We start from the raw sequence: 27,106 nt of genomic DNA, 5'->3' as shown, positions 1-27,106 counted from the left end.
GTTTCCAGTATTTAGACTGTTTCCATGTTTTGTAAGTACGAGTTAGTTTTTATGTATAGTGTGAGGTTCCAGAGGAGTTTGGGGATCCTGGAGGAGGTGGTGAACAACGAAGCCAACAAAATTGGTAAGGAAGCATCCTAGCGATCAACCTGCCAGTAAAGGATTTGAATTCTCTCAGAGTTACAAAGACTCAATAATAAGTTGAGTTCTCAAAGATAGTAAAGAAGGAAGAAGGGGGGGAGGGGCAGAGGTGCTTGGCACATCCTGTTTCCTCCCGCCATCCTGCATTCGGGCACCAGACACCATGCTGGAAGAGAACGGAAGAGGAAATTGAAAATGAGTGTGACATGGGTGGGTCTCTGGGTGTCCAGCCCCTGTATGGGTGTGGAGTGGAAGAGCGGCCTGGAAAGGCTTCGTTCAGCTGAGCACCGTTGTGATGTCTACAGGAATTGTTTGTCCTGTCCCTGTGGTCCGTCACTCAGAGATTCTGCAGCAGGTCCGCGGACACACTGTTCTGCCTCTTCCGTTCCTCTTCCCTTTTTCCTAAGTGTATATTGATTGCACAAAATGCCGGCTTTGCTGAGGATTTCCGTAGGTGTCTGTTATGTACTTTGGTCATAGTTGCCCCTTTACCCTCCCTTGCCCCTGCACATCGTGCGTTGTTGCATAAACAGGAGAGGCATTTCCTCAGCACAGCAGCTCCTTTAACAGGTGTCTTTCCCGCGTGTAAGAAGCCGGGTTATAGAAGTGGGTGGGTTTTGTATCCTTCTGTGGCAAGGGGCCTTGTGTTTTGAGCTTCACCACCCTGTTTTTGTTTATTAACCCCAGGCAAGGTGAAGGAACTGGACCAGCCCACTATTGACCCTCCAGTGCAAACCCCCCTCCCCCCATCTCAGAAAGAACCTCATCCAGTAGATTGACCAAGGTTAGCAGCAAGCTCAGGTCCCTTCAGTATGTGTGCAAGGCCACATTCCGTATTCAGGTCTAAGGTGAGGAAGAGGAGGCCACAGTAATACATTCTTTTGTGCAGAATGGTTGTTTGCGAGGGTAACGTGACCACCCGAATCACACACATGTTGCTGCCTGAGATTTTGCCTTTGCACAGCTGGTAACCAGACTGGGTGACCCTAGACCTGGTTTTATGCGCGCAGTGTCTTCCCGCTCCTACCTTTCTGCTTATATTGATGATGTAGAACCCCACAACCTTGATTGCTAAGTTTGCCGCTTGTGTTTCCCTTCTCCGTGTCCACCATCTCTCTCGTGGCAGCAGTCGTACATCGTATTTGCACCTCTCTTACACACATACTCATGGCTGTTAGCTTGTTGCTTGGTCAGAGAGTGGGAACACTGCCATCCTTAGTCGTGCCCTCCTTTTGAATGGGCTCTGAGTTCACAGCACGATGCCAGCTCAAGTAGCAGTTGGCGTGTGATGAGCTTTGCCACACCACTCGTTTCACTCTAGAACACACCAGGGACTCCCCTGCTTTCTAGAAAGGCGGTTTGTGCCCCCTAAGCATGTACTCAGATACCCCTTTAACCAAAAAGAACTAATCATATCAGAACAGCGAACTTCCCAAGGGGCCCAGCAAGTGTGTGAGAACCTGCAGGACAGGTTACAGAGTCTTACTAACAATGCTTTCCTTCTATGTTCCATTTAAACACATTGATATTACGCTGTGTTTGAAGAGTCCTGGGGCTCCTGGGATGAGAGAGCTTTCCATTCGCTGTGAAGTAGGGTAGGCTCCGCAGTGCATGCAATGATTATAAGCGCCAGACCTCTTTGTAGCCTGTCTGAGCTTGCCCCAAGACAGGCTCAGCTGCTTTTAATCTTCCTCTCTGTGACGTTGTTTCCTGTTGTGTAAGAGAGGATGGCAGCCATGTCATAGGTGGCTGTAGTCACAGGTCCTGTGTCTTCTGGTTTCTGTTGCTGTGAAGCACCATGCTTTTTTGGCTTACACTTCCATGTCGCTGTTCATCAAAGAAAGTCAGGACAGGAACTCAAGCAGGCCAGGGACCTGGAGGCAGGAGCTGATGCAGAGGCCATGGGAGGGATAGTGCTTACTGGCTTGCTCCTCATAGCTTACTCAGCCTGCTTATAGAACCAGCCACATTAGGAAAATGACATACAGTTTTGCCTACAGTCTTGAGTTTTATGGAGGCATTTTCTTAATTGAGGTTCCCGCTTGTCAGGATAACTTTAGCTTGTGTCAAGTTGACATAAAACTAGGCAGCACATTCTGTGTCTATATGGGACATCCAAACTTAGATTGGGGGGGGGAGAGAGAATTTTAAATAACATCCAAACCTCAGCATGATAACTGCTTGTGTAACTTCTATATTGTTTTAGGTGTAATAAGCGATCTAGAGAGGTAAATTTTTAATTGCTTTTTATTGAGCTCTACATTTTTCTCTGCTCCCCCTTCCTCTTCCCTCTTCTTGAGTCTTCTCCCATGGTCCCCATGCTCCCAATTTACTCAGGAGATCTTGTCTTTTTCTATTTCCCATGTGGATTAGTTCTATGTATGTCTTAGCAATGTAATTTTTAAAGTCCACAGGAAGCTATATGCAGATACTATGTCATTTTACATAGGGGATTTGAACATCTGCAGGGGTTGGGTGTCTAGAGGAGTTCCTGGAACTGATCCCATTGGGCTATGAAGGAGTCACTGTGTGTGAAATCTTCAGCATCCTTCCTGGTGCTCAGTATGTTCTGTGGGAGTGTTGAAGTGTTGATGATGTGATGTTATCCCTCAGATCGATCAATCAATCTATCTATCTATCTATCTATCTATCTATCATCTATCTATCTATCTTTCTAGCTATGTATGTATAATAATCTATCATCTATTTATCTAATCTGTCATGTATCTCTGTGTCTATCTATCCAATCTATCATCTTTCTGAGGGTATTTTATCACAGCAATAGAAAATGAAAGTAGACTGTTTCCCAGAGTTCTCGTCTTCTGATGTCACTTTCACAGGCACAGGTCAGCCTGGACTTATTCTCATGTAGCATGCACCATTACTCTTAGCCGATTTGTGGTTGTTTTGCTCTCAGACTTAATTTAGCTGTGTCCATCTTTAGTTGCTGCAGGTTGATATCTGCTTAAGCTCCAGATATCCAGTCTTCACTATTCAACAGGAAGGAGGAACTTTTAAAAAGAAGGGGTGCTTAATTATTTAAAGCAGATTCCAGGAACTTTTCGATTAAGACCTGCATATTTAAGTGACTAGCATTTAGCATAATGACAGACTGCAAGGAAGGGCGGGAATGTCAGTGCCCAGATAATGCTCAGGCCTTGAGATTTAGAACACACAGCCAGCCACCTCTGCGAAGTGTTTTCAGTGTTTTGCATTTGTTCGGCTAGAATCTAGGAGGAGAATAATCTAAATCAAGGCTGACATAAAAAAGGAGCGGTGTATGCTAGGTTTAAGGGAAGGAGGACTTCCGTTGTGTCAGAGCCCTTCCAGTTCCTGGGGATTTAAAAACCAAGTCGCAGCTGATCCTTGGGCTCTGGACTTCTTGGGTTGTTGGAATGATCTGTGGCCTCTTCGGGGTATTTGAGACCCTTTTACTTTGAGATCATGTGTGTGCATTAGGGCACAGTTGGTATGCTAAGTAGGTTGCCTGCTTAGCAGGCCATGATTTTGGATCACCTGCTCCAAGATGAGATGGCGTTCAGCTGCTCCAGGGAAGCATTTGACATCTTTCTGCTGTTGCCACAGGTTGGTTTGCTCCTTTTAGAATCAATAGATTTGAACTCTGTTCTCAGTTGTGGCCAAGGCAAATTATAGGCATTTTGATGTTCTCACACCTGTAAATTAGAGCCTCTGGGTTGTGTGGGGAACACCCCTGGCCCCCAAAGAGTGATGTAATGTCTGGGGTGTTTTCTTCTTGAGATGGACACCATAGACCTTAGTGAAGACAGAAGAGTGATTGGTGTGACTTATTTACATTACCAGAGCAAAGGGACCAGATGGATGTTTGTGCCTGGCCTTTCTACCACCAGCTGATGAGGTCATTTGAGTTCAGGGCAAGGAAGTGAGGAGTCTGCCTGCCTGCTGATTGGCTCCTTTCTCCCACTGTGATTCTGAAGTAGCCTCCCCAGAACATGACAGGCAGCTTGATGGTATTGCTGCACGCTGGGCAGAATGGCCCTTAGCCAGGATGTCTCTGTGAGGCTGCTGGTGAGAACTACCACTCCATTGCTCAAGGAATACAACCAGCCTTCTATCCCTGCAAGGGTGGGGCCACTGGAGCTCTCTGGCCCTGGCCTTGACCAGAACCAATGGACATCCTGGGGGTTGGAGGGCAAATGGCAAAGAGGCAGAACAGTCCTCAGTGAACTGCTCCCTCAGCAGTATTGGAACTGGCCAGGAGTACCCTAAGGATTAGCTCCCAGAAGACACACTGCTCAAAATAGAATAACCAGATGGTGTCTGGGCTGTGTGAACCATCCCTTGTATGAGGATGGATGCTTTTAGAGAAAAAGCCTTTCTTTAGGCCAGAAACCGTGCAGCAGGCTCAGCAGCTGGAGGGTCCTGGTGGCTAGCTGACACTTTGGGGCTTCCCAAGGGGCAGTGAGAGTGTCCCTGAGAAAGGGCTCCATTGTTGAGCACATCTGGTGCACTCAACCTGTAGTTACTGGTTCCCAACAACTGGATTCTTCTGAACATAACATTTCTAGAAGTTTTGTGTGTGCATTTTCCGCTTCCTTTTCATAGACATTTATCACTTGCCTGCCTTTAGTTACATGACATTCTGTGACATTTAACACAAACAGTGAGCTAAGGATGTGGTGGGGCTGGACACTGTCTGCTCAGTGTTCTGGGTCCACTGTCCCTGCCAATGTCTGCTGGAATTGGAAGAAATTTGTGGAGAATATTGGAGCTGCTACCAAACCCACTTCAGTTCTGGAGTGATAAAGAGGATTGTGTGTTTGAGCCCCGAGACTGAACACGTCATGTTTTTGCTTGTATTTAGACAGTAACTCACAGTTGCTGTAGGCCTGTCCTACCTTTTAAAAATACAAATTTCAAAACATTTTTAAGATTTATTTATTTTACTCTATGTGTATGAATGATTTACCTGTGTGTATGTCTAATGACCAGGGAAGTCTGTCTGAAGGTGTCAGATACCTGGACCTAGAATCACAGATGATTGTTTGAACCAAGATGTGGGTTCTGGGACTTGAACCCTGGTCCTCTGCAAGAGCAGCAAGTATCCTCCTCCCCACAACAGGGTTTCTTTGTGTAGCTCTGGCTGTCCTGGAACTCACTTTGTAGACCAGGGTGGCCTAAGACCACTGCCTGGCTTAAGAGCATCAGTACGTTTACTTGGTCCCCTCCTGTCCCACTGTCAGTGTGTGGGAAGTAGCAAGAGGATAAATGTTCTGGTGCCCCTGCGATAAGGGTGGAGATATACGAGGTGTGGTGCACCCCTTAATCCCAGCACTAGGGAGGCAGAGGCAGGCGGATCTGTTTCAGGCCACTCTGGTCTATAGAGAGAAGAGAGTTCCAGGACAGCTAGGGATACACAGAGAAACCTGTCAAAAACAAAACCAACCAAACAAAAAGGATGGAGCTCTGTAGAGCTAGGCTGCACCCAAGCTCCCCCAGGCCGTGTTAATACCTGTGAGCTGTTTCAGGGTGTCAGAGGTGGGCCTTGGCTTTGGGTGGCTGGGCTTTGGAATCCTGTCACCTTAGTACTGACTATCAATTGACCTTCAGACTAGTGGTTTCTATTCCGTAAGGTTATAATAACCAAAATAATAATCTTAAAAGGGCGGAGCCCAGTTTGTCACCAAAATAATAGTTATTTTGGCTCTTTTGAAGTAGGGTCCTACTGAGTATTCATGATAGCCTTGGTTTTTTTTTGCCAGCCTTCCAATTGCTACTGTACCCAGCTAGTGATTATTTTTAATTTGATACTGATGTTATAGGATTTATTATCATATACATACCTTTTATTTATTTATACGTGCAGTGCTCAGGATTGGGCTAAGACCTTAACATGCTAGGAAAGCATTCTACCACTATTTTATACTTCAGCCCCCATCATAACTTTTTTTTTTAAAAAAGATATGCTGGCTAGTTTTATGTCAACTCGACACAAGCTAGAGTCATTTTGAAAGAGAGAACAGCAACTGAAAAATGCCCCCACTAGAGTGGCCTGCGGGCACATTGTTTCTTGTCAGGCCGGCTAGCTTTGTACAGTTGGCAGTGGTGGTATGGTATTACTGTGGATCAAAACTATTTAATAGGCTAAATTTTTCTAGAACCGAATAGTTAATACGCACACACACACACACACACACACACACACACACGCATGCACGCACGCACGCAGCTTCATGAAATATGGAAGAGTTCTGTGGCTCAGAAAAGCATATAGGCGAAGCCCATTCTCACCACCTTCAAGTGTCGGGGTCAGATCCAGTTCGGAGAAGGCAATCCCAGCCTGCAGATGCTGGGTGGTGTGCTCATTTCTCTAGCGTTTCTAGTCTTGAATTAGAGAATTGCAAGCCCCGCATTCCTTTGTTTGGTAGCTCTTTTTTGAGGGTGGGGGAGCATCTCGGGGAAAATCTCCATCCTCAGGTCCAAAGTTGTTTTAAACCCTTATCTGTGTAAAAGTATCACAAAAAAAGGAAAAACCACTTTTGAATAATAACTGCACCAAACTATTGTTCCTCCTTCAAGGTTTCTTCCTACTGGGCTGTATGAGGCGCATGCCCCATAGTGCAGTGCAGAACAGCCTGATATGTCAGATTAGGGCAACAGGAACGGCTGTTCTCACAATCAGATACATCAAGCAACTTTATAATAATTGTGGCTTTACGTTTTGGTGTGTGCTTGTTGTTAAAATCAGATGGCAAAGTTTATAAAATAACAAAACCTAGCCCAGGAGCTCTCGGGACGTGCTGTTTCTTCTTGTCTAATGTAACAGATTAATCAGCTCCACAAGGAATGTTGAGTTATTCCTTTTAGAGCCTTTTTTCTTCCTAGACACGGCTGTCCTGGAATGCACCCTGTAGACCGAGCTGGCCTTGAATTCAAGGAGTGCTGGGATTAAAGGCATGCACCACCACCACTGCTTTGGCACTTCTGGGAGCTTCTTATTTTGTTATTAATATGTTTCTTTAGTGCACGTGTGTCCAGGTACACGGGTGTCAGGACACCGTGTGGGAGTCCATTCTTTCCTTCCACCACGTGGCTTTTATGCGGGTCTCCCACAGATCATCAGGCTTGGTGACCGGCATGTTTCCTCACAGAGCCATCTTGCCCAGCTGCTTTTGGTGTGTTTTGTGTTTGAAGATTATTTTTTTATTTATATGCACTTGGGTGCATCTGCATTCGTGTGAAAGCCAGAGAGGTTGTTGATGTCCCAGGAGTTGGAGTTACAGGTGATTGTGAGCTACTGCACCTGGGTGCTGGGGATTAAACCTGGGTCCCCTGGAAGAGCAGCAAGCACTAACCGCTGCGCCATCTCCCCAGCCTTTGCTGTGGCTCTTCCTTGCACCAGTGGAGGTGTGTAGGGGCTCAGTGTTCTGTGCTTATGCAATAATTTTTATTCCGTTGGCCTGTCCGCAGAGGATTAGCTCCACTTTCTAGTGTTTGGTGTGTTTTTACACAAGGGGATAAGAAGGCGGATTAATACTTCTGTTGTCACTCACTGGCTTTCAGGAGGAGGGAGGCCGTTGCCTCCACACCTGCTAGCACTGAGTGCCCTGGGGAGTAGCATGTTGAGGACTTTGGGATCCTTAGACCTCCTTTTAGCAGGCTGGTCCTCCCTTAGCCTTTTAATTAGCCAGATATTACTTGAGCTGCTGGCTTCTTCCCTCAGCTCCTCTATAGCAAGGATAGCAGCCTAGGGGTCGGCACTTCCTTTGTCCCAGCACACTCCCACACACCTCTTATTCCCGCTGTCTTCTCTCCTTACAGTCTTCCGTTTGTGCCAAGATCGTGCAGCTCCTGGGGCAGAATGAGGTGGATTACCGCCAGAAGCAGGTGGTCATCCTGAGCCAGGATAGCTTCTACCGAGTCCTCACTTCAGAGCAGAAGGCCAAAGCCCTAAAGGGCCAGTTCAACTTTGACCACCCAGGTGAGTTGGGAGTTGAGGGGTGTGTGTGTGGAAGGTGGAGCAGGTGGTGGTTGTGTTCATGAGGAAGGACTTAGCTTCTCCCAAGTCTGTTGCTGTCGACAACATAGGGGCCCAGTGATCATCTTGCTTGGCTATCCTGGGCTCACAGGAAAGAATGGATTTTGGGAGACTTTGCAGAGAGCTGATTGAAATTGTGTTGAATGAAGGTGAACCATGCAAGCCTGGGCAAAGATCCCCAGAAACAAACACAGCTGCTCCTTTGCCTTCTGATGTGTAGCAGCAGCCTGTACCACCACCACCCCGGCACCAGCCTATGGGCTCCGCTTGGAGACCAGCAGGAAGGGAAGTGGAGTGTCTTCAGGTGACCTCCTGAATGAGTTTTGCTGATAGCCCCGATCAGTGTGTTGCCCCTTCAGATTGTTTAGGTTTCTCGTGTTGTTGGGAATCAGCTCTTCTTGGCATGGGACCCATGCTTAGCATATGCCACTCCCAGGACGCCAGCTGACCTTTGGGAGGAGGGGATATATTGACACCAGGTTTAGAATGTCAGCAGAAAGCAAACAAAATTAGTTTGCCAGAACTCACCCACACACTCTGTTTTAGGATCCAGGGAGTGTTTGTATTTCACCGTGGGTAGACATTGGCTTTGGAAGGGCAACGTGTATTGGGTGTGAAGTTTGTTGTGATTTTTACAACAGGTTAGTTTAAAACCAAGAGCTGTTTTAATAGTTTGATTTTCTTCAGATGCCTTTGACAACGAACTCATCTTCAAAACACTCAAAGAAATCACCGAAGGAAAAACAGTCCAGATACCCGTATATGACTTCGTCTCCCACTCACGGTAAGCAGGCTGGGCTAGGCCAGAGGATGTTAGCTATTGTAGCTCAGAACATCCCAGGGGTGCACTCGGCTTCCTTCCTCCTGTCTAGTCTCATCTCTCCTCTCCCCACCCCCTTTTCGTAGTTTTTTTTTTTTTTTTTTTAAAGTAGGGCTTCTCTGTGTAGTCCTGGTTGTCAATGGATCTCGCTCTGTAGCCCAGACTGACCTTGATCTCAGATCCTCGTGCCTCTGCCTCCTGAGTGCTGGGATTAAAGGTGTGTGCCACCACTGCCTGGTACCTTCCCCATCTTTAGTGAGGACGTTTCTAGGAATGGCTGGATCATTTCCTCCTTCTCTCTGAAGGATGGGCTTGTTCTTTGGGCTGGTGTAAGGGGTGGGTGGTATCTCAGTTAGGGTTTCTATTGCTGCGACATAACACGATGACCAAAAAGCAGGTCAGGGAGGAAAGAACTTATCCGGCTCACACTTCTACATTGCTGCTCACCACTGAAGGGAGTCAGCACAGGAACTCACACAGGGCAGGATCCTGGAGGCAGGAGCTGATGCAGAGGCCATGAAGGGGCCCTGCTTACTGGCTTGCCTCACATGACCTGCTCAGCCTGCTTTCTTATAGCATTCAGGACCATCAGCCCAGAGATGGCACCACCCACCATGGGCTGGGCACTCCCCCATTGATCACTAATTGAGAAAACGCCTTAAAGCTGTGTCTCATGGAGGCGTTTCCACAACAGAGGAGGCTCCTCTCTCTGACTCTTAGCTTGTGCTAGCCAGGACAGGTGGTGTGCTTGTTTGTTGTGATATACATCTTTGCTCCTTAAAGAAGATGTTCGGGGTAGGACCAAAATCAGGAGAGGGAAGAAACAAAGCAACGTTGTCTGCTCTCGTGCTGTGATTGCTTTTGGACAGCGTGTCGAGGTAGAAGGGTTCGAGACCATCAGATGTACGTCTCAAAATGAGTCCCCTTTCTCCAGACAGCATCTCAGTCAAGACAGACTAGCCTTCCTTCTCCTTTGCAGCCCCTCCCGAGGAATCCTAGAGCACAGTTAGATTCTGAGCTCTCCCTCTTGGCCCTCATGTGAGAATAAATTTGGGAGTGTTCATACTTGTCCAGACACAAGTCTTCAGACGCGTCTGGACACATCTTGGGACTCCAGGGCCACAAGGCGCACTTTTAGGTGGCTTGTTCCCAGGTGTGGCTCACTGTACTAGGCTTGTAGTGGTTCAGTAAATGTCCTGATCTGTGGGTAGTTACACATGTCCCTGGCTTCTCATTCTTCTGATTACTCTCTGCCATTCTCCCTTTCTGTTGAATTCTTTTAAAATAGGAAATTAGACATAATGTTTATCCCTTACTAGACGTTCCTGTCATTTTAAACCTAGCCACCCCTGCTCCATTATCCTGTTCTACATGTTTCTGCCCTTAGTGCCTTTCTCATAGCCCAGAACTTGAGGCTGCAGCAAGGGCTGGGGTAGAGGAGGAGAGGGAGAGCGTGCTTTGTAGGCTGTCTTATTCCCTCATTGGTGCCTCCTGTGGGGGGCAGATCCTGCTGTGTGGAGAATCAGAGCAAGTTAACACCAAGAATCATGCTGACGGTATCAGTTGTACGGAACCCGCAGGAATAGAGTCCACTGTAGGAACTGGAGTTACGCATGTTGGGGGCTGACTTGGAAGGGGGCAGCCAGACAGTAAGAGAAAACAAGCCTCAAACCTGACCACTGGAATAGACATCGAGGCTCATGGAAAAGTGCAAAAAAAGCGCCATATCTGGCTTCCAGCCTCTAGAGTCTGTCCCTCTGTTACTATCTTTTGTATTTTGTACATTGTGGGTTTTCCTCATCATCTTCTGATTCTTTGTCAGCAGTGCGACCTGGAACCACACAAGAAGGAGATGTGGGTGAACTAGAGTTTCCTGCTGTAGGCAGAAGTGGTGGTGTGTGGCCAGTGAGACACTCCAGTGCACGGCTTTTCCTCTAGGTTCAGGGAAACAACACTTAGAATACAGCGGGGGGAAGACAAGGGCCTGTGGAATAGTGTGAAGGAGGGAGGAAGGCTTAAAGGAGTAGAGTGGAGAGGAGGTTCATCCAGGTTGCCTGGAGGAGGTTGTAGTGTCCACTTGAGACTTCGATACAAACGCAGGTGGAAGATACTTACGGAGGGACAGCATCCTCTTCCGTGGGCTGTTCTGCTGACCTCTCGGTGTTTGCACAGAGATCTTTTGTTGCTTAAGGAACGTAAAGTAGTTTGCGAATGGTAGTTCACTTGGTAGTTAGGCAACCATAAACTCCACAGAGTTAGCAAGGAAAGAGGCAGTAGGGGCCTGTAAGGAGGTGTTGGACAGATAGATACCTTATCAAAGGCTAAGAATTGCCCTGAAGAACAGGGGTCAGGGAAGCCCCAAGCAGGCCTGTCTGTGAGAGACCCATCCCATGACCATTTCGTAATCTGTCACCCACCTGGCTTTTGAAAAGCCAGATATTTGTATTTACCTTAGGATCTGCCTTGGGCTGCCCAGCTCTGTAAATGAGTTATCAGTCTATAAGGATGCCTTTGGAAGATGGGCAGAGAACTCGAAATTTGAACTTCTGTCCAGTGCTTTCTCATTCATCTTACCATTCTTCAAAACTTCTCTTTTCCCCTCCTCATCTCTTTCCTTTACTTCTCTCCTCTTAAGTTGCCCCAAGTATAGAGGAATGGGTGGAATTGTACAGCAAGAACTGAATATCTGATTCTTAAGGTTCAGAATACCAAGTTGCAGAAGTGCCAGGCACGAAAGCATTCCTGGAGACACCTTCAGAGAAACTAGAAATCATATCTGCTTTTGTAGAGGCAAAATGGCCTTGTTTATTGTCCCCTGTCTATGCTGTCCACACGTACAGGCAGCTAGAGAGAATGATACCTTTACAGACACAGTGGCCTGATTGGAGAACAGCGTGTGGATGGGATACACGGGAGATAGTAACCTAGACATAGATGTTAGAGACAAAATGTCTGTATTGTATTCTTCAACCTGTTTATTTTATTTAAAGAATGATGGTTGCCAACTCTTTCTGATTTATGGCAAAAGTTGAGAAGAGCTTGCCCTAGCCTTCTTAACATCTTCTTGTCTGTGGTGGTGACCTGGGGCCTCTGGGCCTAGGAGCCAAGCTTCTCTACTGTTTAGGTATATAGAGGGATAGAACCCGGAACCCCAACCCAGCAGATGCTCTGATCCTCGCTGTTACCCCGGCTCCCTGGCCATTCAGCCTGTCACTGCTCTGTGCTTTGCAGGAAAGAGGAGACGGTCACTGTCTACCCCGCGGATGTGGTGCTCTTTGAAGGGATCCTGGCCTTCTACTCTCAGGAGGTCCGAGACCTGTTCCAGATGAAGCTTTTCGTAGACACAGATGCGGACACTCGTCTCTCTCGCAGAGGTGCGTTTTGTAAGCTTCAGATGGCACGATTGGGGGCCACCTTGGGAACAGATAGGTGGGAGCCCGTGAGAGGCATGTGCACTCCTGAGTTTGAGTCCTGGACTGTCCCTTATGCAGCTGTGTGCCACTGTGGCCAGGCCAGCTGTGTGTTAGCCCAACCTCATGACATCCTGCCACCTAGTGTTTAGTGACATTTAGGAAGGGATTAGTCACTCCACTGTTTAGATAAAGAAAGGCTTGTGAGGTCACTAAGATGAAATAAGTCTGGTTTCCTTGGGAATTGTCTAGTTAAATGTTCAGGTCTTTTTTTTTTTAATTTTCTCATGAGGCATTAAGGAAAGATGCCTTGGTCTTGGAAGTAACTGTAGGGCATCTGGGGACAGGGACCCCTATGCCCTCAGTGCCGGGCCCCTTCTTCCACCATCTGCTTCTGCATGCTCTCATTCTCTCTCCCCAGCCGTGGGACAGAGTCCCCGGCAGGCTTTCCTGAGTGTGTACCCGTGTGTCTGTCCAGCCCATGTATTCTCAGAAGTCGCAGAACTGGTTGGGGAGCTGAGCTCTGCCAGATGCCGAGCCATGTGCTTCCACTGGGAGCCTTTGGGAGAAGGAGGGTCAGACCACAGGGCTGAGGAGGAACTGTGGTGCAGGCAACTAGAGAAAATGCTCATTCTTTGTACAGACACCGAGGCCTGCTCTGAGGGCGGCATGAGAATGGAACGTATAGGAGATGTAAACAAGACATTAGGAAGTACCCTGGCTAGGGAAATAGTTCAGCTCAGTGGGTCGAGGGCTTGCCCAGCATCTACGGAGCTCTAAATTCAATCCCAGCATCACACAAACAGGTATCTTAGACACCTGTGTTACACCCAGGGAGGTAGAAGTAGGAGGGTCAGAGATTCAAGGTCATCCTTAGCTATGTTGCAAGGCAAGTTTAGACCCTGTCTCAAAAAGATCCTAGTAGGTAAATCTGTGTTTTTGGACATTCTAGTAAATAGATTGATAATATAATCTAATATTTGGCAAGAGCTGTTAATGGAACCAGTAGAGCTGAGAGAGACTAGTCTGGGTTTGCATGCTCATTTGGAGCCAACTTACCTCTGTGGGGAGGGGGCAACAAAGGTCTCACTGTGTGAAGCGGGGAGAAAGGGCAGGAGAGCCACGATACTAGTTTCGGCAGGCAGGTCCCCCATCTAGCTTTGTGACATTGATGGCCCTAGGGATACCCCAGGTTTGTGTTTCTTTATGGCGCCTCCCAACTTGCATGCATCTGTCCCAGTGTCTGGCTTATCACCTCACAGACAAGCCTAGCTCTTTCCTTGCTTTGTGGGTCATTGTCCCTGATGGTTGCCAACTTAAAGAGGCAGTGTGCTATATCAGAGAAAACGCCAAGACTGCAGCTCCACGGCTCATTGGATGTGTGGCCCTGGACAGGTTGTGTTTTCACCTCTAACCTCATTTTACTGTCCTCGAGGGATAGGTTAGAGGTGATGCAGGACAGTGCCTGCAGCACAGTGGTTGACAGTTGATGCTCTCGGGTCAGGATCTGGGAGAGGTAGGTGGCTAGTATCTTCCTCGGCAGTGTTGCCGGGCCTCTGGAGAGTCTGACCCCAGGAGCCTGTGCCCTACTGGCTGACTGACTAGTCTTGCAAGTGGGACTCAATCCTAGGGAGACCTCAAAGGAAGGAGAAAAGATAGCTTCTAGGGAATCAGAACCAGCTTTGGAGTAGCTTTAAAGTCTTTGGAAATACAGTGAGTCCTAACTCAAATCAGGTCATTAGTACTTTCTTCTTCCCTTTCTTGGCCTGAAGTGGGGAGAGGGTCTTTATATGAATATGGGAAATCCCTAAAGCCATGTGAAATAGGGTTTCTCTGTGTAGTGCTGGCTCCGTAGACCAGGCTGGCCTTGAACTCAGAGATCAGCCTGCCTCCCGAGCGTTGAGATGAAAAACGTGTACCTAGCTCTCCCTGGGGTTTTCTTTGGCCAGTGCCTGCCTGTCCCTTGTTGTCTAGGCAGGTTGCTGTCTCTTCACCTCAGATGTATTTTTACGGCCCCCCCTCTGCCAAGCTACGTTTTCTCATGCACCATTTGTTTCTACAAAACATGCTTGGCGTATGCTTGGTGGAGTGCAGGGGGCTGCAGGGCAGGGGCCAGTCCCTAACAGTAGTAGATACAAGGCTGGAGAACATTCTGAGAGAATTGAGTACCATGTTCCCCTCCCACCCTGTACCCCCCATCTTTCATAACCTCTAATATTCTAATAAGGGAGGAATTGGTCTTGGAATCTTAAAGTGCCTGGAAAGCTCAGGCCCTCTTTGGTTCCTTTCCTCTAGGTCACCCAGTTATGCTTCCCTCCCTGCTCTTTGCTCTTGCCTGCTCCTGAGCATCAGGACCGGGAAGAATGGGGCATGACCTTTAGAGCTGAAAGAGCATTGCTGGCTTTGGAAGGACTCAGTGGCCAGGCAGGGAACTGGCAAGCTCGTCACTTCCTGCCCATTCCTGCGTCCTTTGGGAATGATCCCATCCTGCCCGGCACATGTGTAGGGCTCAGGCTGGGATGGGATGGGGGTAGGGCTGGAAGCGTTGGTTCTTTTGGAGTTTCCCTTTTGTGCCAAGATCATGTTCTGACTCAGCCCTTGGCCTGATTCTGCTTCCTGGCAGTACCCAAGGAGCAGAGCGTTTCAAATGCAGTGAGCCGTTCTACTCTGTTTAAGGTGACGGCTTCCTTGAAGGCTTAGGGAGTTGGGTGACAGTGCTTTCTGTTATTGGATGTCTCCAGTGTCTTGGAGCCCATTTTTTTGATGTGAGTCTTCTTTCTTTCTCTCTGTCCCTTTTTAACATACCAATTGCATGTGTTTGTATCCTCACCTTTCCACTGTAGTTTTTGGTCCCCCCCCCCCCACCCCCCCCCCCCCCCCCCCCCCCCCCCCCCCCCCCCCCCCCCGCGTGCCCTCTTCCCCCCATGCACCTTGCCCTCCTCACATTGATTTTCCTGTCAGGAGCCTCTGCTCTCCTGGAGACCCCCCACCCTCATCCCCGATGGTGCTGGCACTGCAGTTGGCACAGGAGACTAGGCACATTGACCATACTGTGCACTAGCTGCCATGCTAGAGATTGTCTGTACCCCGTTATCTTGAATAATAGCTTCATCACTCAGTTTGTAGATTGCTTGCCTGGCATGAACACAACCGAGGGTTTGATACCCAGCACTACATAAAAACTGGGTACAATGGCAGATACCTGTGATTCCAGTTTTCGGGGGTTAGAGGCAGGAGCTTGAGTTTAAGGTCATCTTCAGCTGCGTGTCTGGACCAGCCCAGGCTGCATGAGATTCCTCCCTCCCTCAATTATAAATAGAATGTTCTTTGTCTACCTTTTGTTTAAGGAAATGAAGAGGATAATTTTAGGGTAAATTTAAGGAAATCAAAGAGGTCACAGGAGCAGGAGTTTCTGGGGACGCAACTCACATCTAGGTCACTTTCCTTCAGGTCCACACTCATTAGCTAACGAGAGCCAAGCAGTCGTGGGCTGTGTCACTTCCCCCTGGGGTTTACTGCATGGCCCACTAGCTTCTCTTATAACAGATGAAGTTACCAGGTTGGTCTGTGGGCAGCAGGGAGGTCTGTGTGGGATTTGCCATAGGGAGAAGGGCAAAACTCTCTAGGGTGCTAAAGCTGGTAGTTTCCTAAAAAGCATGCATTGTGAAACAAACCCAGCACCAAGCACTCCAAGGGCTGCACCTGATTCCAGGAGGAGCAAGCTGCTGAGCACACGCTCTAGTGCGTGCAGGAGAGACCATGCATGTGTGCGTGCGTGCGTGTGTGCGTGCGTGTGTGTGTGTGTGTGTGTGTGTGTATCCGCTTAGTGGCATGGCTCTCCAGAATCTCATTCACAAAAACTCTCCATGTTTGTTTGCAGAGATTTGAGTCTGTTACCTCCTGTGGTAGTCTCTGGGGATATGGGTGAAAATTTAGCAGGCTGACAAGAAGTTTGGAAGTGGCAGCTGTGCAGAGGGCTGTGTGGGTTAACAGGACCTCCTGGACTCCCTTCTAGCTTACTTCTCCAAGGGGAACTGAGGCTTAGGGAGGTCAGGGCACAGTGACAGAATCAGGATGCCCTGGCCCTTAAAACTAGTGTTTGCCGCAGGTCCCTTACTAAAAGGTTCTGAGGAAAGATGGTAGACGGTAGATGGTAAATCTTTATCCATCTTGGCTTCATCTGGCTTTGGCTCACTATTGCCCAGAGTGTGGTTTTCTCACTAAAGAGTTTTCTATTTGCAAACTTGTGTGCCCCAGGTGAGCAGAAAGAGCTTCCCCACCATTGGTCTTCCTGCCCAGGAGATGGAGGGAGGTGGGTGGTTAGCTGACCGACCCCACAGCAGTGAGTCTCTGGATTGGGAGCCCAGGTGAGCATTCTGCAGCTGGGTGCCACTGCTTGCTGTTGTTGCGACTCTCCGGGGATGCCCTGATCTTTTCTGGTTCATGTTGAAATTTTGTTTGTGTGAAACAAGCTGCTAGTCTCAGCCAGGCACCCTTTTATGATAGGGACCACACTGTAGTAGAATTCGATGGTTTGTTTTCTGAATCCGTTGCTGCTCTGTCCTAGGGCAAGTCTCTGAGGAGCCCTGACTTCTCCATCAGCAGGTTGACCTGCAGGAATCGGCTGTGTTACCTTGTACACTGTTTTCTTGATTTTTGTTGTTCCTTCTCTTACAGTGTTGAGGGACATCAGCGAAAGAGGGAGGGACCTTGAACAGATTTTATCTCAGTACATTACGTTCGTGAAGCCTGCCTTTGAGGAATTCTGCTTGCCAGTGAGTTATACTCTTTGTTTCTACTACATGTACATCTTGACATTTAATTATTTAATATTTTTTCAAAAGGTTTGTTTTTATTTTATGTGTCTAGGTGTTTTTGCCTGTGTATGTCTATATACCACATGCATGCAGTGCCCTCAGAGGCCTAAAGAGGGCGTGAGAACCTCTGGAGGCAGAGTTAGGGATGGTCCTTAGCTGCCATGTGCATGCTGGGTCCTTCCTGAGAGAATAAGAGCACGTAACTCTCACCATCTAGACAGATGCTGAGCCATCCTCTACTCCTTTATGATGGGTTTAAAAGCCTGTAGGTTGCTGGGGTCTCCCTGGCTTGACTCTTACTCCTCTCTTTTGAGTGAGCATCTTAAAGTTCCAAGAGGTGGCAGACTAGGTTCTGTCCTGTTGCCTTTCTTCTTCTTAAGGTCACCCGATTTCTGTGCATCTCCCGGCATGACCTGCATTGCTTGCCTGGGAGGGCTACAGTATCAGACTTTACCCGAAGCTAGCCTGGGATAGACTTCAACTGGCGGGAGGCTTTGGAAAGGCCAGAGTACTGGTGCAGGGCGGGCACTGCCGTGGGGGGAAGTGCTGGATTGTGGTGAAATCCTCTTCCTTACCTCCCTCCTGGCACAGCTGTGCCTCCTGGAGCATCTCGAGTTCTCTAGTGAGCCAGTTTTCTGAGAACCAAAGGGGAATGGCCCTCAGTGCACAGTCAGCCAGAGAAGCACATCTCCCTGGGAGAGACCCAATGGGACATGTGGAGGGGAGCTGGCAGAGACCCGGGGTGCGATTGGGATTGTGGGAAGACATTTGATTTAGGAGAATCTTGACTCACCATGTCCTTCCCGCTGGAGCAAGGCTCAGGACTGGCAAAATTGGCCTTGGTTATTTATAATTAAGAGAAGGAGAAGCTGGGACTCAGGCTGGATTTTGAGTGGAATCACTTGGGAAGAGTGATGCCCGGGAAGGTCTTCAGGATGATTGACTTGTTTGTGCCTTTGCTCCTTTCCTGGAAGAGATAATCCTCACCACGCCTGCTTCAGTCTGTTAGGAGGTCTTCACCTTACACCAGGCTTGACTTGGTTTTCAGTCAGGGACTGGTGAACTTCCGGTCAGCCTGAGCTCTCAGCCCACCTGTTGCTCTCTTGAAGGTCAGGTTTCTGGAACAGGGCTCTTAGGACCAAGGGTCTGTTTACCTGAACCCCCCGCCCTCTTTTGACTTTCAGAGAGCACAAAGGGATTTCATCATTGGGAGACAACTGTACTGACATTTTGTGCAGTTTAACTCAGCTGTGGGCCTGCTGCAGATTCTGGCTAAGTGTTTCCTGGGATGTTTGTGCTCAGGCCCACTGTCCAGCTGCTCTTGGCTCGGGGAAGGACAGTTAATTTTTCCATAGTGGGGACCTGAGAAAGGTCTGGAGTCTGACCCTGACATGACCCTGGGTCATATTAGGAGGAATAGGCAGGCAAGAGCATGAAAAACCCAGGGGCATAGTCCAGACATTTATTTCTAGTATGGCTCATGGAATCTCAGTAAAAGAAATAAAAACAAACGCAACACACAAGGAACATGGTTTCACTTTTTTAAGAAATTTACTTTTTATTGTAATGAGAAGTGAAGCTAGTCACCAGGAGGGGATTGTGATTGTCTTTTCTGACTTCCACTGAGGGCTGGGTATGAATAGTGTCACCCTCCAGGCTTCTTACAGACTCAAGGTGAACAGATCCCGTGACATGTACAGTTACTATTGCTTTGCTTTGTCGGTGCTGGAGGAAGAACCCAGGGTCTTTCTCATCCTAGGCAAGAGTTCGACCATTGAGCTCCTCTCTAGCCCTTTATGTTTGTTTTTTTTTCTAATTAATTGTTCCCGGTGTGGAGGCACTGAATGTGTCTGGTTTTTGCTGTAGGAAGTCTGACAGCCAGTGGTTCCCCGCCAACTGGGGCGTGGTCTCTTATATTATATATGCTGATGTGGGGCTCGTTCGTGTCCACCCTCTTTTCCAGCCGCTCTTTCTGGTTGCTGGATTTGGTTTCTGTTTTCCATTCAAGCAGAGAGAGGATTCTGATTTGTTAGTTTACCCCTAAATATAACCATCTATTCTCAATTCTGAGCTAGTGTGGGATTTCTTTTAAGCATCCTTCCACAGGTTTTAAGGTCATGTTCTCTGCAGGTCCTAGGTGGGAACAGATGTTAGGCATTAGTGTAGTTACCTGGGGGAAAGCCGGCTTTCTAATGTGGATATGAAGTAGACATTGGGGTAAGCATTCAGCTAAGCATTGGATTATGAGTTGATTTTTGAATCAATTGCTTCATGGGAACCACTCTCTCTTTGACAAATAAAAGCGTCACTCCTTTTCCTCATCCTCTTCCAATATTCATATTTTAGCCCTAAAGGTAGTAATTCCTTAGGCCTCTCCTTGTTTTTAGGTGCCTTTTGCAGTATTGCGTTCAAAGCCTCAAGCTGCTGCTAGGGACTGACTGGCCCTTCCCTTGTGCCATTCATTGGAGAGGGGCTCAGGTTTCTTCCCGAATGCGCCTGTTGACACGTTGTAAATATCTCTCTCCACAGACCAAGAAGTATGCCGACGTGATCATCCCCAGAGGTGCAGACAATCTCGGTGAGTACCCGTGCGGTGTCTTCCTGTGGTCTGTACTTCTATCCACATCGGTCATAATTTGGGCACAGCGTGACCATGCAGGGTCCTGAAGTCTGTGACAGTCAGACAGGTGCTTCTGTCTACAAGTCTAGTCGTGGGAACAGATCCTTGGCCATATGTATATCGATGTTGGGGGACAGACATAATCCAGTATGACGCTTGGACCTCTGGTACCCAAGAGCACCTTTCAGTGAAGGTAGACTTCCTGATCCCATGTAGGGTGATGCTGCCATCACACCGGGGCCACCCTTAGGAAAAGGAGTCATGTGGCTCCGTGACTGCGGAATTCATGTTTGGCACGTCTAGGAAGTAAGTGGCCGTCCACAGCCTTGACCTAGTGTAGCTGAGTTCATTGGTTACACAGGGCTGGACCTCATCTTTTCATTCTCTTTTATTTCACTTTTCTTTCGTTTAGAAAATGTGTGCCCCGAGTTGAGTGTTCATCACAGCAGTGAACATTACACTGTTTTAAGGAAGCGTGACATTAGCATTCGTAACCAAGTTCAGGGAACGGACTGTGGATCTACTCTCCTGGAATACACTCCGCAGTCTGTGTTAGTTTCTAACCACACTGACTCTGTTAGGGGTATAGGCCTGTTTGATGGCCCTCAGCTTACACAGTCTAGAGAAGTGTCACGTGACGTCTTCGTCAGTCACATCAGAAAGTGGTCCTTAGTTTGGGGCTAGAGGGTGGTTCAGTGGGTAAGAGCATTTGCCCAAACATGGAAGTCCAATCTTAAAGCCAGGCACGGTTGTACACGCGTCTAATCCTAGCACTCAGGAGGCAAAGGCAGGTGGATCTCTGAGTTCGAAGCTTGCCTGATCCACATAGTGAGACCCTTGTCGAAGAAAACTCCCAAAATCCTTGGCCATGGCTGTGTCTGTGTCTGTAACCTAATACTATGTGGATTGGAAACTCGGATCCCTGGTGCCTAAGACTCCCTTTCAGTGAAAAAGTGCCTAAGACTTCCTTCTTGATCCCATGCTAGGGCTTGTCTTCCAGCCTAGCTGTCTCCAGGTTTAGTGAGAGAGACTGTTTGAAGGGAATAAGGTGGCAATAGAAAAGGACGCACCTGCCCTCATCCTTTGACCTCCCTAGACTCTCACACATTACTCCTCCCCACACATGACACACGGCACGCATGGCGCACACTTCCTTGTTGTTATTGTTAGCCTTGGTCAGTGGACTGAGGTACCGAGTTTCTTTTTGATGCTAATGTAGCTCACTTTCTGTGGGAAGACGGGACTTTCTCTGGGTTGTTGCGCTGTTTGGGACATAAGTTGATACATGCTTAGGAAAAGGAACTTGGTGGTGGCCCACGCCTTTAATCCCAGCACTCGGGAGGCAGAGGCAGGTGGATCTCTGTGAGTTCGAGACCAGCCTGGTCTATCAAGAGCTAGTTCCAGGACAGGCCCCAAAACCACAGAGAAACCCTGTCTCGAAAAACCAAAAAAAAAAGGAACTTAGAGGTGATTGGTGGTAGTAAAGCCATCTTCAGTCACATCCCCACAATTTTTGGGTTGCTTACTTTATCTAGGGGGACTCTGATTAGCAGGATGTCATTCACTGGGTCTCATTTCCAGTCCTTTTAGAATACTTAGCAAAGGAGGTGTCCTATGAGCCCAGCTGGAGGGAGGGAGGCTCAGGTGACTCGCTCTGGAGGGTCAGGGCCACTTTCCTTGAAGTCTTGGCCTCTGGTTCCTGTGCCCTTCTGTGCACACAGACCGTGTTGCCCTCCTGCCCCTCCCTAACACTGTTGCTCTCTGCTCCACAGTGGCCATCAACCTCATTGTGCAGCATATCCAGGACATCCTCAACGGAGGGCTCTCCAAGCGGCAGACCAACGGCTATCTCAACGGCTACACCCCTTCACGCAAGAGGCAGGCATCAGAGTCCAGCAGCCGGCCACATTGACCCCTGTGCCCTGACTCCAATTCCCAGCCCCCAGCTCCAAGCCACAGGAGGGTCGAGAGGCTTTGGTCATCTGTACATACGCCTCCTTTGAAATTACTGTATTTAAGAAAACACCGCGAAGATGAATTGCCTTGATTTTCTTGTTTTCCTTTTTGTACTTTGGAACAGCAAATCAAACAGAACTTGACCCTGAGCTTAAGTGACAAACTGTGCCAACTATTACTGGTGATGCCTAATTATGACTCCAACGTGTAACCAGTTATAAATACACATACATACATATATAGAAAAGGATCTATTTTTGTGTAAATGTACAAATACTGTAAAGCTGTTTGCCATAAGTATTCTACAGGAACCTGTGCGTGGGTGTTGGGCCTGGAGCCCCACTCAGCAGGGCTCTATGCTCTGGCATCTGGGGAGCCACGGAGGTGGGTGGTCAATTGGTTGATGTCCCTTGCTCTCAGTACCCTGGGCCTCAGTAGGGATGGGACTCAACTCTCAAGGCCCCCCTGACAGATGTCCCCTCTTTGAAACTGGAGCTAAGAGGGATACTTTTGTTCTTTTTTTTTTTTTTTTTTTTTTTTTTGGAGGGGGTAGTTGAAATTAAACTTGATCTCGACTCAAAAACTCAATCTCAGGGAAGAGGCCCACTGAGGAAGACCAATCTGGCTGCCTTTCTCCTTGCCTCACTCTGGCCCTGTCAGCCTGGGTGGCTCCACGCCTCCATCCTTCTTCTGCTGTCTGTCTCCTAGGAAGCCAGAGCTGTCTTTTCTGCTCTGGGGGGGGTCAGGGAGAGGGATTTTTATAGGATCTCTTCCTGCAGGAAAAGAGAGATAGGTGTTGGGAAGGGTGGGATTGTGACCCTTGGCATGTTTAAGGAAGAACTGCCTCCTAGGGAAGTGAGTGGTCAGGTTGTCTGGACACATTATTGGCTATGGAGCGGCTCCTTGCAGTCTGGGCTTTGGTTAAGGACATCTGGTGTTGACCACTGACAGTGGCTTATAGGATGCCCCTGGGAGTTCCACCCATGGAGCTGGCAGTGACTTTTTGTCCCTTCTGAGCTGGAGCTGTTCAGTGAGACGAGGACAGTGTGTGTCTCCCACCCGAGAGTCCCACGAGAGCAGTGGTGTCAGGGTGATTGCCTGAATCCCACGGTCCCATGTTAATGTGGTGGCTGCCCAGCAGGAAGGGGCTAGGAGAAGGGAACTATTTCTTAGAAGATATTAAGGGAGGGTATTTAAATCATGGGTACCTAAGCTGGGGTTTTATATTGAAGATGCCCGAGGTAGGGGCTTTCAGCTTTCCTGCACACTTCCTCTCGGTGGGAACTCCTTCCTGGAGGAAGCTGACGTGCTGAGAAGAAAACTGGAGAAAATGGGACAGGTGTGTGAGATAGAGGCCTCAGAGCCAAGGACTGTCACGTTGGTGGTCGTCATCCTGCAGTTTGTAGGCCACATGCTTAGTTACTGGTACCCGGACACTGCGGAGCCTCCTCTGTAGGTGGTGCTCAGCCCTCTGAGCTTCTTACTCCGTTCCTCTCCAACCTGGCTGAGGTTTCCTTGCTGTTTCAGCACCGTCCAGTTCCCCAATCAGGATTCAAATTTGCCTCCAACTCCGATTTTCTATTTAAAAGACATGAACCTAGGCCTCCATAGAGCTTTGCCCTTTTCCTGAGGCACCGGGAGGCTGAGGCGCAGGCTCTGCAGCGAGTTCCCATGATGGCAGCTGCTGCTGGAGCAGGGAGCGTTTGGCTCAGGTACTTGTGAGGAAGGCACACACTCAGCAAGACAGATGTGTCCTAGAGTGTCTGGGGGACAGTCTTTATCACATCAGCTCCACGTTCGCGGTAATCCTGAGATAAAGGTAGGTTAGGGCCTGACCTGGGATCCCAAGGACAAGGGCCTTGCTGGGATGGCGTGTGCTCATGGGAAACCCATTCGTGTCTGCAAGAGCCTTGGCCTCTCAGTGGGTAGCATGCTCAACTTTACTTGAAGCTCCCAGGTGCCAAACCACTTAGTGCCTTGGCTGTCTATCCCACTGCCGTGGAAAATGGATTCTTCTCATCTCTGAGCCTTTACTCAGCCGCTTCCTCATCTGTCTAAGGTGTTGGGACCAAACCTCCAGGGCCTCAGAGCAGCCCGTTCCTAGCTTGGACACAGCTTTGGGACTACCCTGTCCCTACTTCCTGGGGAAACTAAGCAGTCTGGCTTGGCTCGAAGCAGTGTTTGCTGTGTGCAGGGAAGGGAAGGGGGCTCTGCTGCTCTGAGGCTGCCCAGCTTTTGGCCCATTGTGCATTTGAACTTGAACTTTGTATAGGAAACATTGTAGTCTGAGTCTTGAGGTTCTGAGTTTCCAATTCCGTTGGAGAGTTGAGAGGTAAACTTACTAAGAAACCATGGCATTTGTGGTTCTGAGGACTTAGCTGTTCAGAGAGGAAGGACAGCTGAGTGGCGCCACATAACATTAATCACAGGTGCACAAATCCCTCGGCTTCAGAGCCACCCAATGGTGCTCGCTTCTCCCTCCCGGCTCACATACTGTCTTTAGGAAACAAGCTTCTAAGCCTTGGGTTACAGGAAGGCCCAGCCTCACACTCCATCATGCTAAAGAAACTCAACTAACTGTGACTTCTCTTTGGGGAACCCGAGGCTGGTGTGGGGGGAAAAAGAAAAAAGACAGGAATCTGAGTTAGAGCAGGCCCTGGGGAAGGGCGTGGGGTCAGGCCTTAGGGGCAGGGCGGTGTCCAAGTCACCTGTCTCAGAACTAATTAATATTCATGATGGTGGCTACTCAAAACGTGGGGAAGTTGCCTCCCGCTTGCTCTAGCCAAGGTGGGTTGTCTGTCTTGGGAAGTAGCTGGGTCAGGTGTGCCCCTGAGTAGCCACGAGGAGGGACTGGTCCACGCTGACTGCAAGCCTCTTGCAGGGAAGTGTTTTTCGTTGGGCTGCCTGGGGAGTGGCTAAGGTCAGTCCGGGGTGCACACAGGCTGGTGCTTCTGGGAAGGACTGGCTGACCTCTGTCACCTTTGCCATTTATCCTTTTACTCTGGGCAGATGACAATGCTTGTGTTGGACAGAACAAGGCAGAGAGCAGGTTGGGAAAGGCACAGATGTTGGATGCATCTGGAGTGTGCAGGGCCCCATTTAGGACTCTGGCCCTGGGCCTGCTCTGCTCTCATGATGCCAGGCACAGTGACAAGGTGTTATGGCAGCTTCCTGTTCTCTCAGGCAGTGACTTCCCATCCAGGCCTGCCTCGGGAGCGAGGGTGAGTGGCTAGGTAGATACCTAGGCTGTTCTTTTCCTAGAAGATGCTGTCTCTTCCCTTCTTTGGTTTTACTGCCCTACCTTTGTTAGTGCTATGAAATGACCACATCCTATGTACTTTGCTGTAAATAAAGACGGACAAAAACTACCAACTCGATTCTTTTGTGATACTTGGTTAGAAGCAGCCTGTGGGAGCCTGCTAAGAACTCGGGGTGGAGGGAGGGCTGGACCTTGCATTTCTGGTGGAAGTGGTTGCCTAGCCTGCTGTTTAGGCCCCCTGGTCCTGGGATGTATGCAGCAGACTCCAGGCCCTAGCTCACAGGTTCCCCTGATGTTACTTGTCTTGCACATTGTATCGCATGAACCACTCACTGGGCCACGGTTTCTGGGAGACCGTGATTCTTGAGACCATGATTCTTGGAATACTGGCTTTTTCTCACTGATGACATTTTTTTAGCTTCTGCCTCTTTTGCCTTCCCAGGCTAGTTGCCTAACCCACTTCTCTATATTGAAAATGAAGTGGCGCACGCCTTTAATCCCAGCACTCGGGAGGCAGAGGCAGGTGGATCTCTGTGAGTTTGAGGCCAGCCTGGTCTACAGAGCTAGTTCCAGGACAGGCTCTAAAGCCACAGAGAAACCCTGTCTCGAAAAATCCAAAAAAAAGAAAAAAAAAAAAAAGAAAACCAAACCTAGATGAAATAAACTGAGGGGTGTGCAGTAAAAAATTTGTGTTAACTATACCTCACTCTGAAATGAATGAAGGCAGATGTATATCTATTTTTTTAAAAGATACATATGCATTAGTGCATGACAATGTCAGCTTCAAGAGACTGGGCTTAGGCGGATTTCTTTATGCGGTGCTGGGGATGTTTAGGTACTTCACAGCTGATTTTAAAGGTTAGTTGTGATAGCACATGTCTGTGACCCCAACATTAGAGAAGCTGAGGCAGGAGGATGGCAAGTTTGAAGTCATCCTCACCCATATACTAAGAACCTGTCTACTCCCTACCCTTCAAAAAAACAAACAAACAAACAAACAAACAAAAAAAACAAAAAACAACCCCAAAACCAAAACGTTTAATGACATTTTTCTGTGCTGGGGACGTAGCTTGGCACTAGAGCATCTGCTTAGCACAAGCAGAGGTCTCGGTTCAGTCCCCAACACTGCAACACCAACAGCGCTCTGCTAGCTCCTAGTCCTGTTTGTATGCTTACATACGCTTTCAGTAAACCACGAGCTAAAATGAAACTGTGAACCCATCTGACACAGGACTAAACCCTGGCATATACATCTCAGGACTAGACCGCAATCAGAGGCGGAACCTAAAACTGCTTTCTAGTGGGGTGGTGGGTGCACACCTTAAATCCCAGCACTCGGGAGGTAGAGTCAGGCAGATCTCCATGAGTTAGAGGCCTGCCTGGTCTACAGAGAAAAGTTCCAGAACAGGCTCCAAAAAACTACAGAGAAACCCTGTCTCGAAAAAACCGAAAAGAAAAAACAAAACAGACAAACCTGTTTTTTTTTTTTAAGTTTTTTTTTTTAAGATTTATTTATTTATTTATTATATGTACAGCATTCCTTCCATGTGTGCCTGCAGGCCAGAAGGGGGCACCGGGTCTCATTATAGATGGCTGTGAGCCACCATGTGGTTGCTGGGAATTGAACTCAGGACCTCTGGAAGAGCAGTCAGTGCTCTTAACCACTGAGCCATCTCTCCAGCCCCCCTGTCTGTTTATTTTAAGATAGGGTCTCACTATGTAGCCCTGGCTGACCCAAAAATCACTGTGTAGACCAGTTGGCCTCAAGCACAGAGATCTGCCTACTTCTACCTCCTGAGTACTGGGATTAAAGGCGTGCGCCACCACTGCCCAGCAGTCTTTCTGACTTATTTCTTGAGACGGGGTCTCCTACTAAGCCTTGACCTCACTGAATGAGTTAGTCTGGAAGTCCAGTGAGCCCCCACAGGTTTCCCTGTGGCCTTTCCCCAGGTACCACCTGCCTAGTTTTTTTTTTTTAACATGGGTCCTGGGGAATTGAACTCAAGTCTCCATGCTTGCAGGGCAAGTACTTTACCGACTGAGACATCTCCCCAACCCCAAGGTCC

At 48.5% G+C, this 27,106-nt stretch overlaps 1 protein-coding gene across 1 annotated transcript in view; it reads left to right on the top strand.

Moving 5' to 3' along the window:
- The window catches only part of Uck2 (uridine-cytidine kinase 2), a 66,851-nt gene extending 41,702 nt beyond the window's left edge, over positions 1–25,149 (top strand). Inside the window, exons 2-7 of the mRNA XM_050158331.1 lie at positions 7,942–8,101; positions 8,846–8,942; positions 12,210–12,352; positions 17,066–17,163; positions 19,735–19,783; positions 21,598–25,149. Of these exons, the coding sequence (XP_050014288.1) occupies positions 7,942–8,101; positions 8,846–8,942; positions 12,210–12,352; positions 17,066–17,163; positions 19,735–19,783; positions 21,598–21,737 (687 nt within the window). The 3' untranslated portion in view covers positions 21,738–25,149. The remainder of the gene's footprint in view (positions 1–7,941; positions 8,102–8,845; positions 8,943–12,209; positions 12,353–17,065; positions 17,164–19,734; positions 19,784–21,597) is intronic.
- Positions 25,150–27,106: the final 1,957 nt, after the last annotated feature.

The sequence above is a fragment of the Alexandromys fortis genome, unplaced genomic scaffold, assembly GCF_014885135.2.
Source record: "Alexandromys fortis isolate MF-2015 unplaced genomic scaffold, M_Fortis_MF-2015_v1.1 scaffold_97, whole genome shotgun sequence".
In the NCBI taxonomy this organism is placed as follows: Eukaryota; Metazoa; Chordata; class Mammalia; order Rodentia; family Cricetidae; genus Alexandromys; species Alexandromys fortis.
The sequence above is the reverse complement of the archived record's forward strand: the minus strand, read 5'-3'. Positions and strand labels throughout refer to the sequence as shown.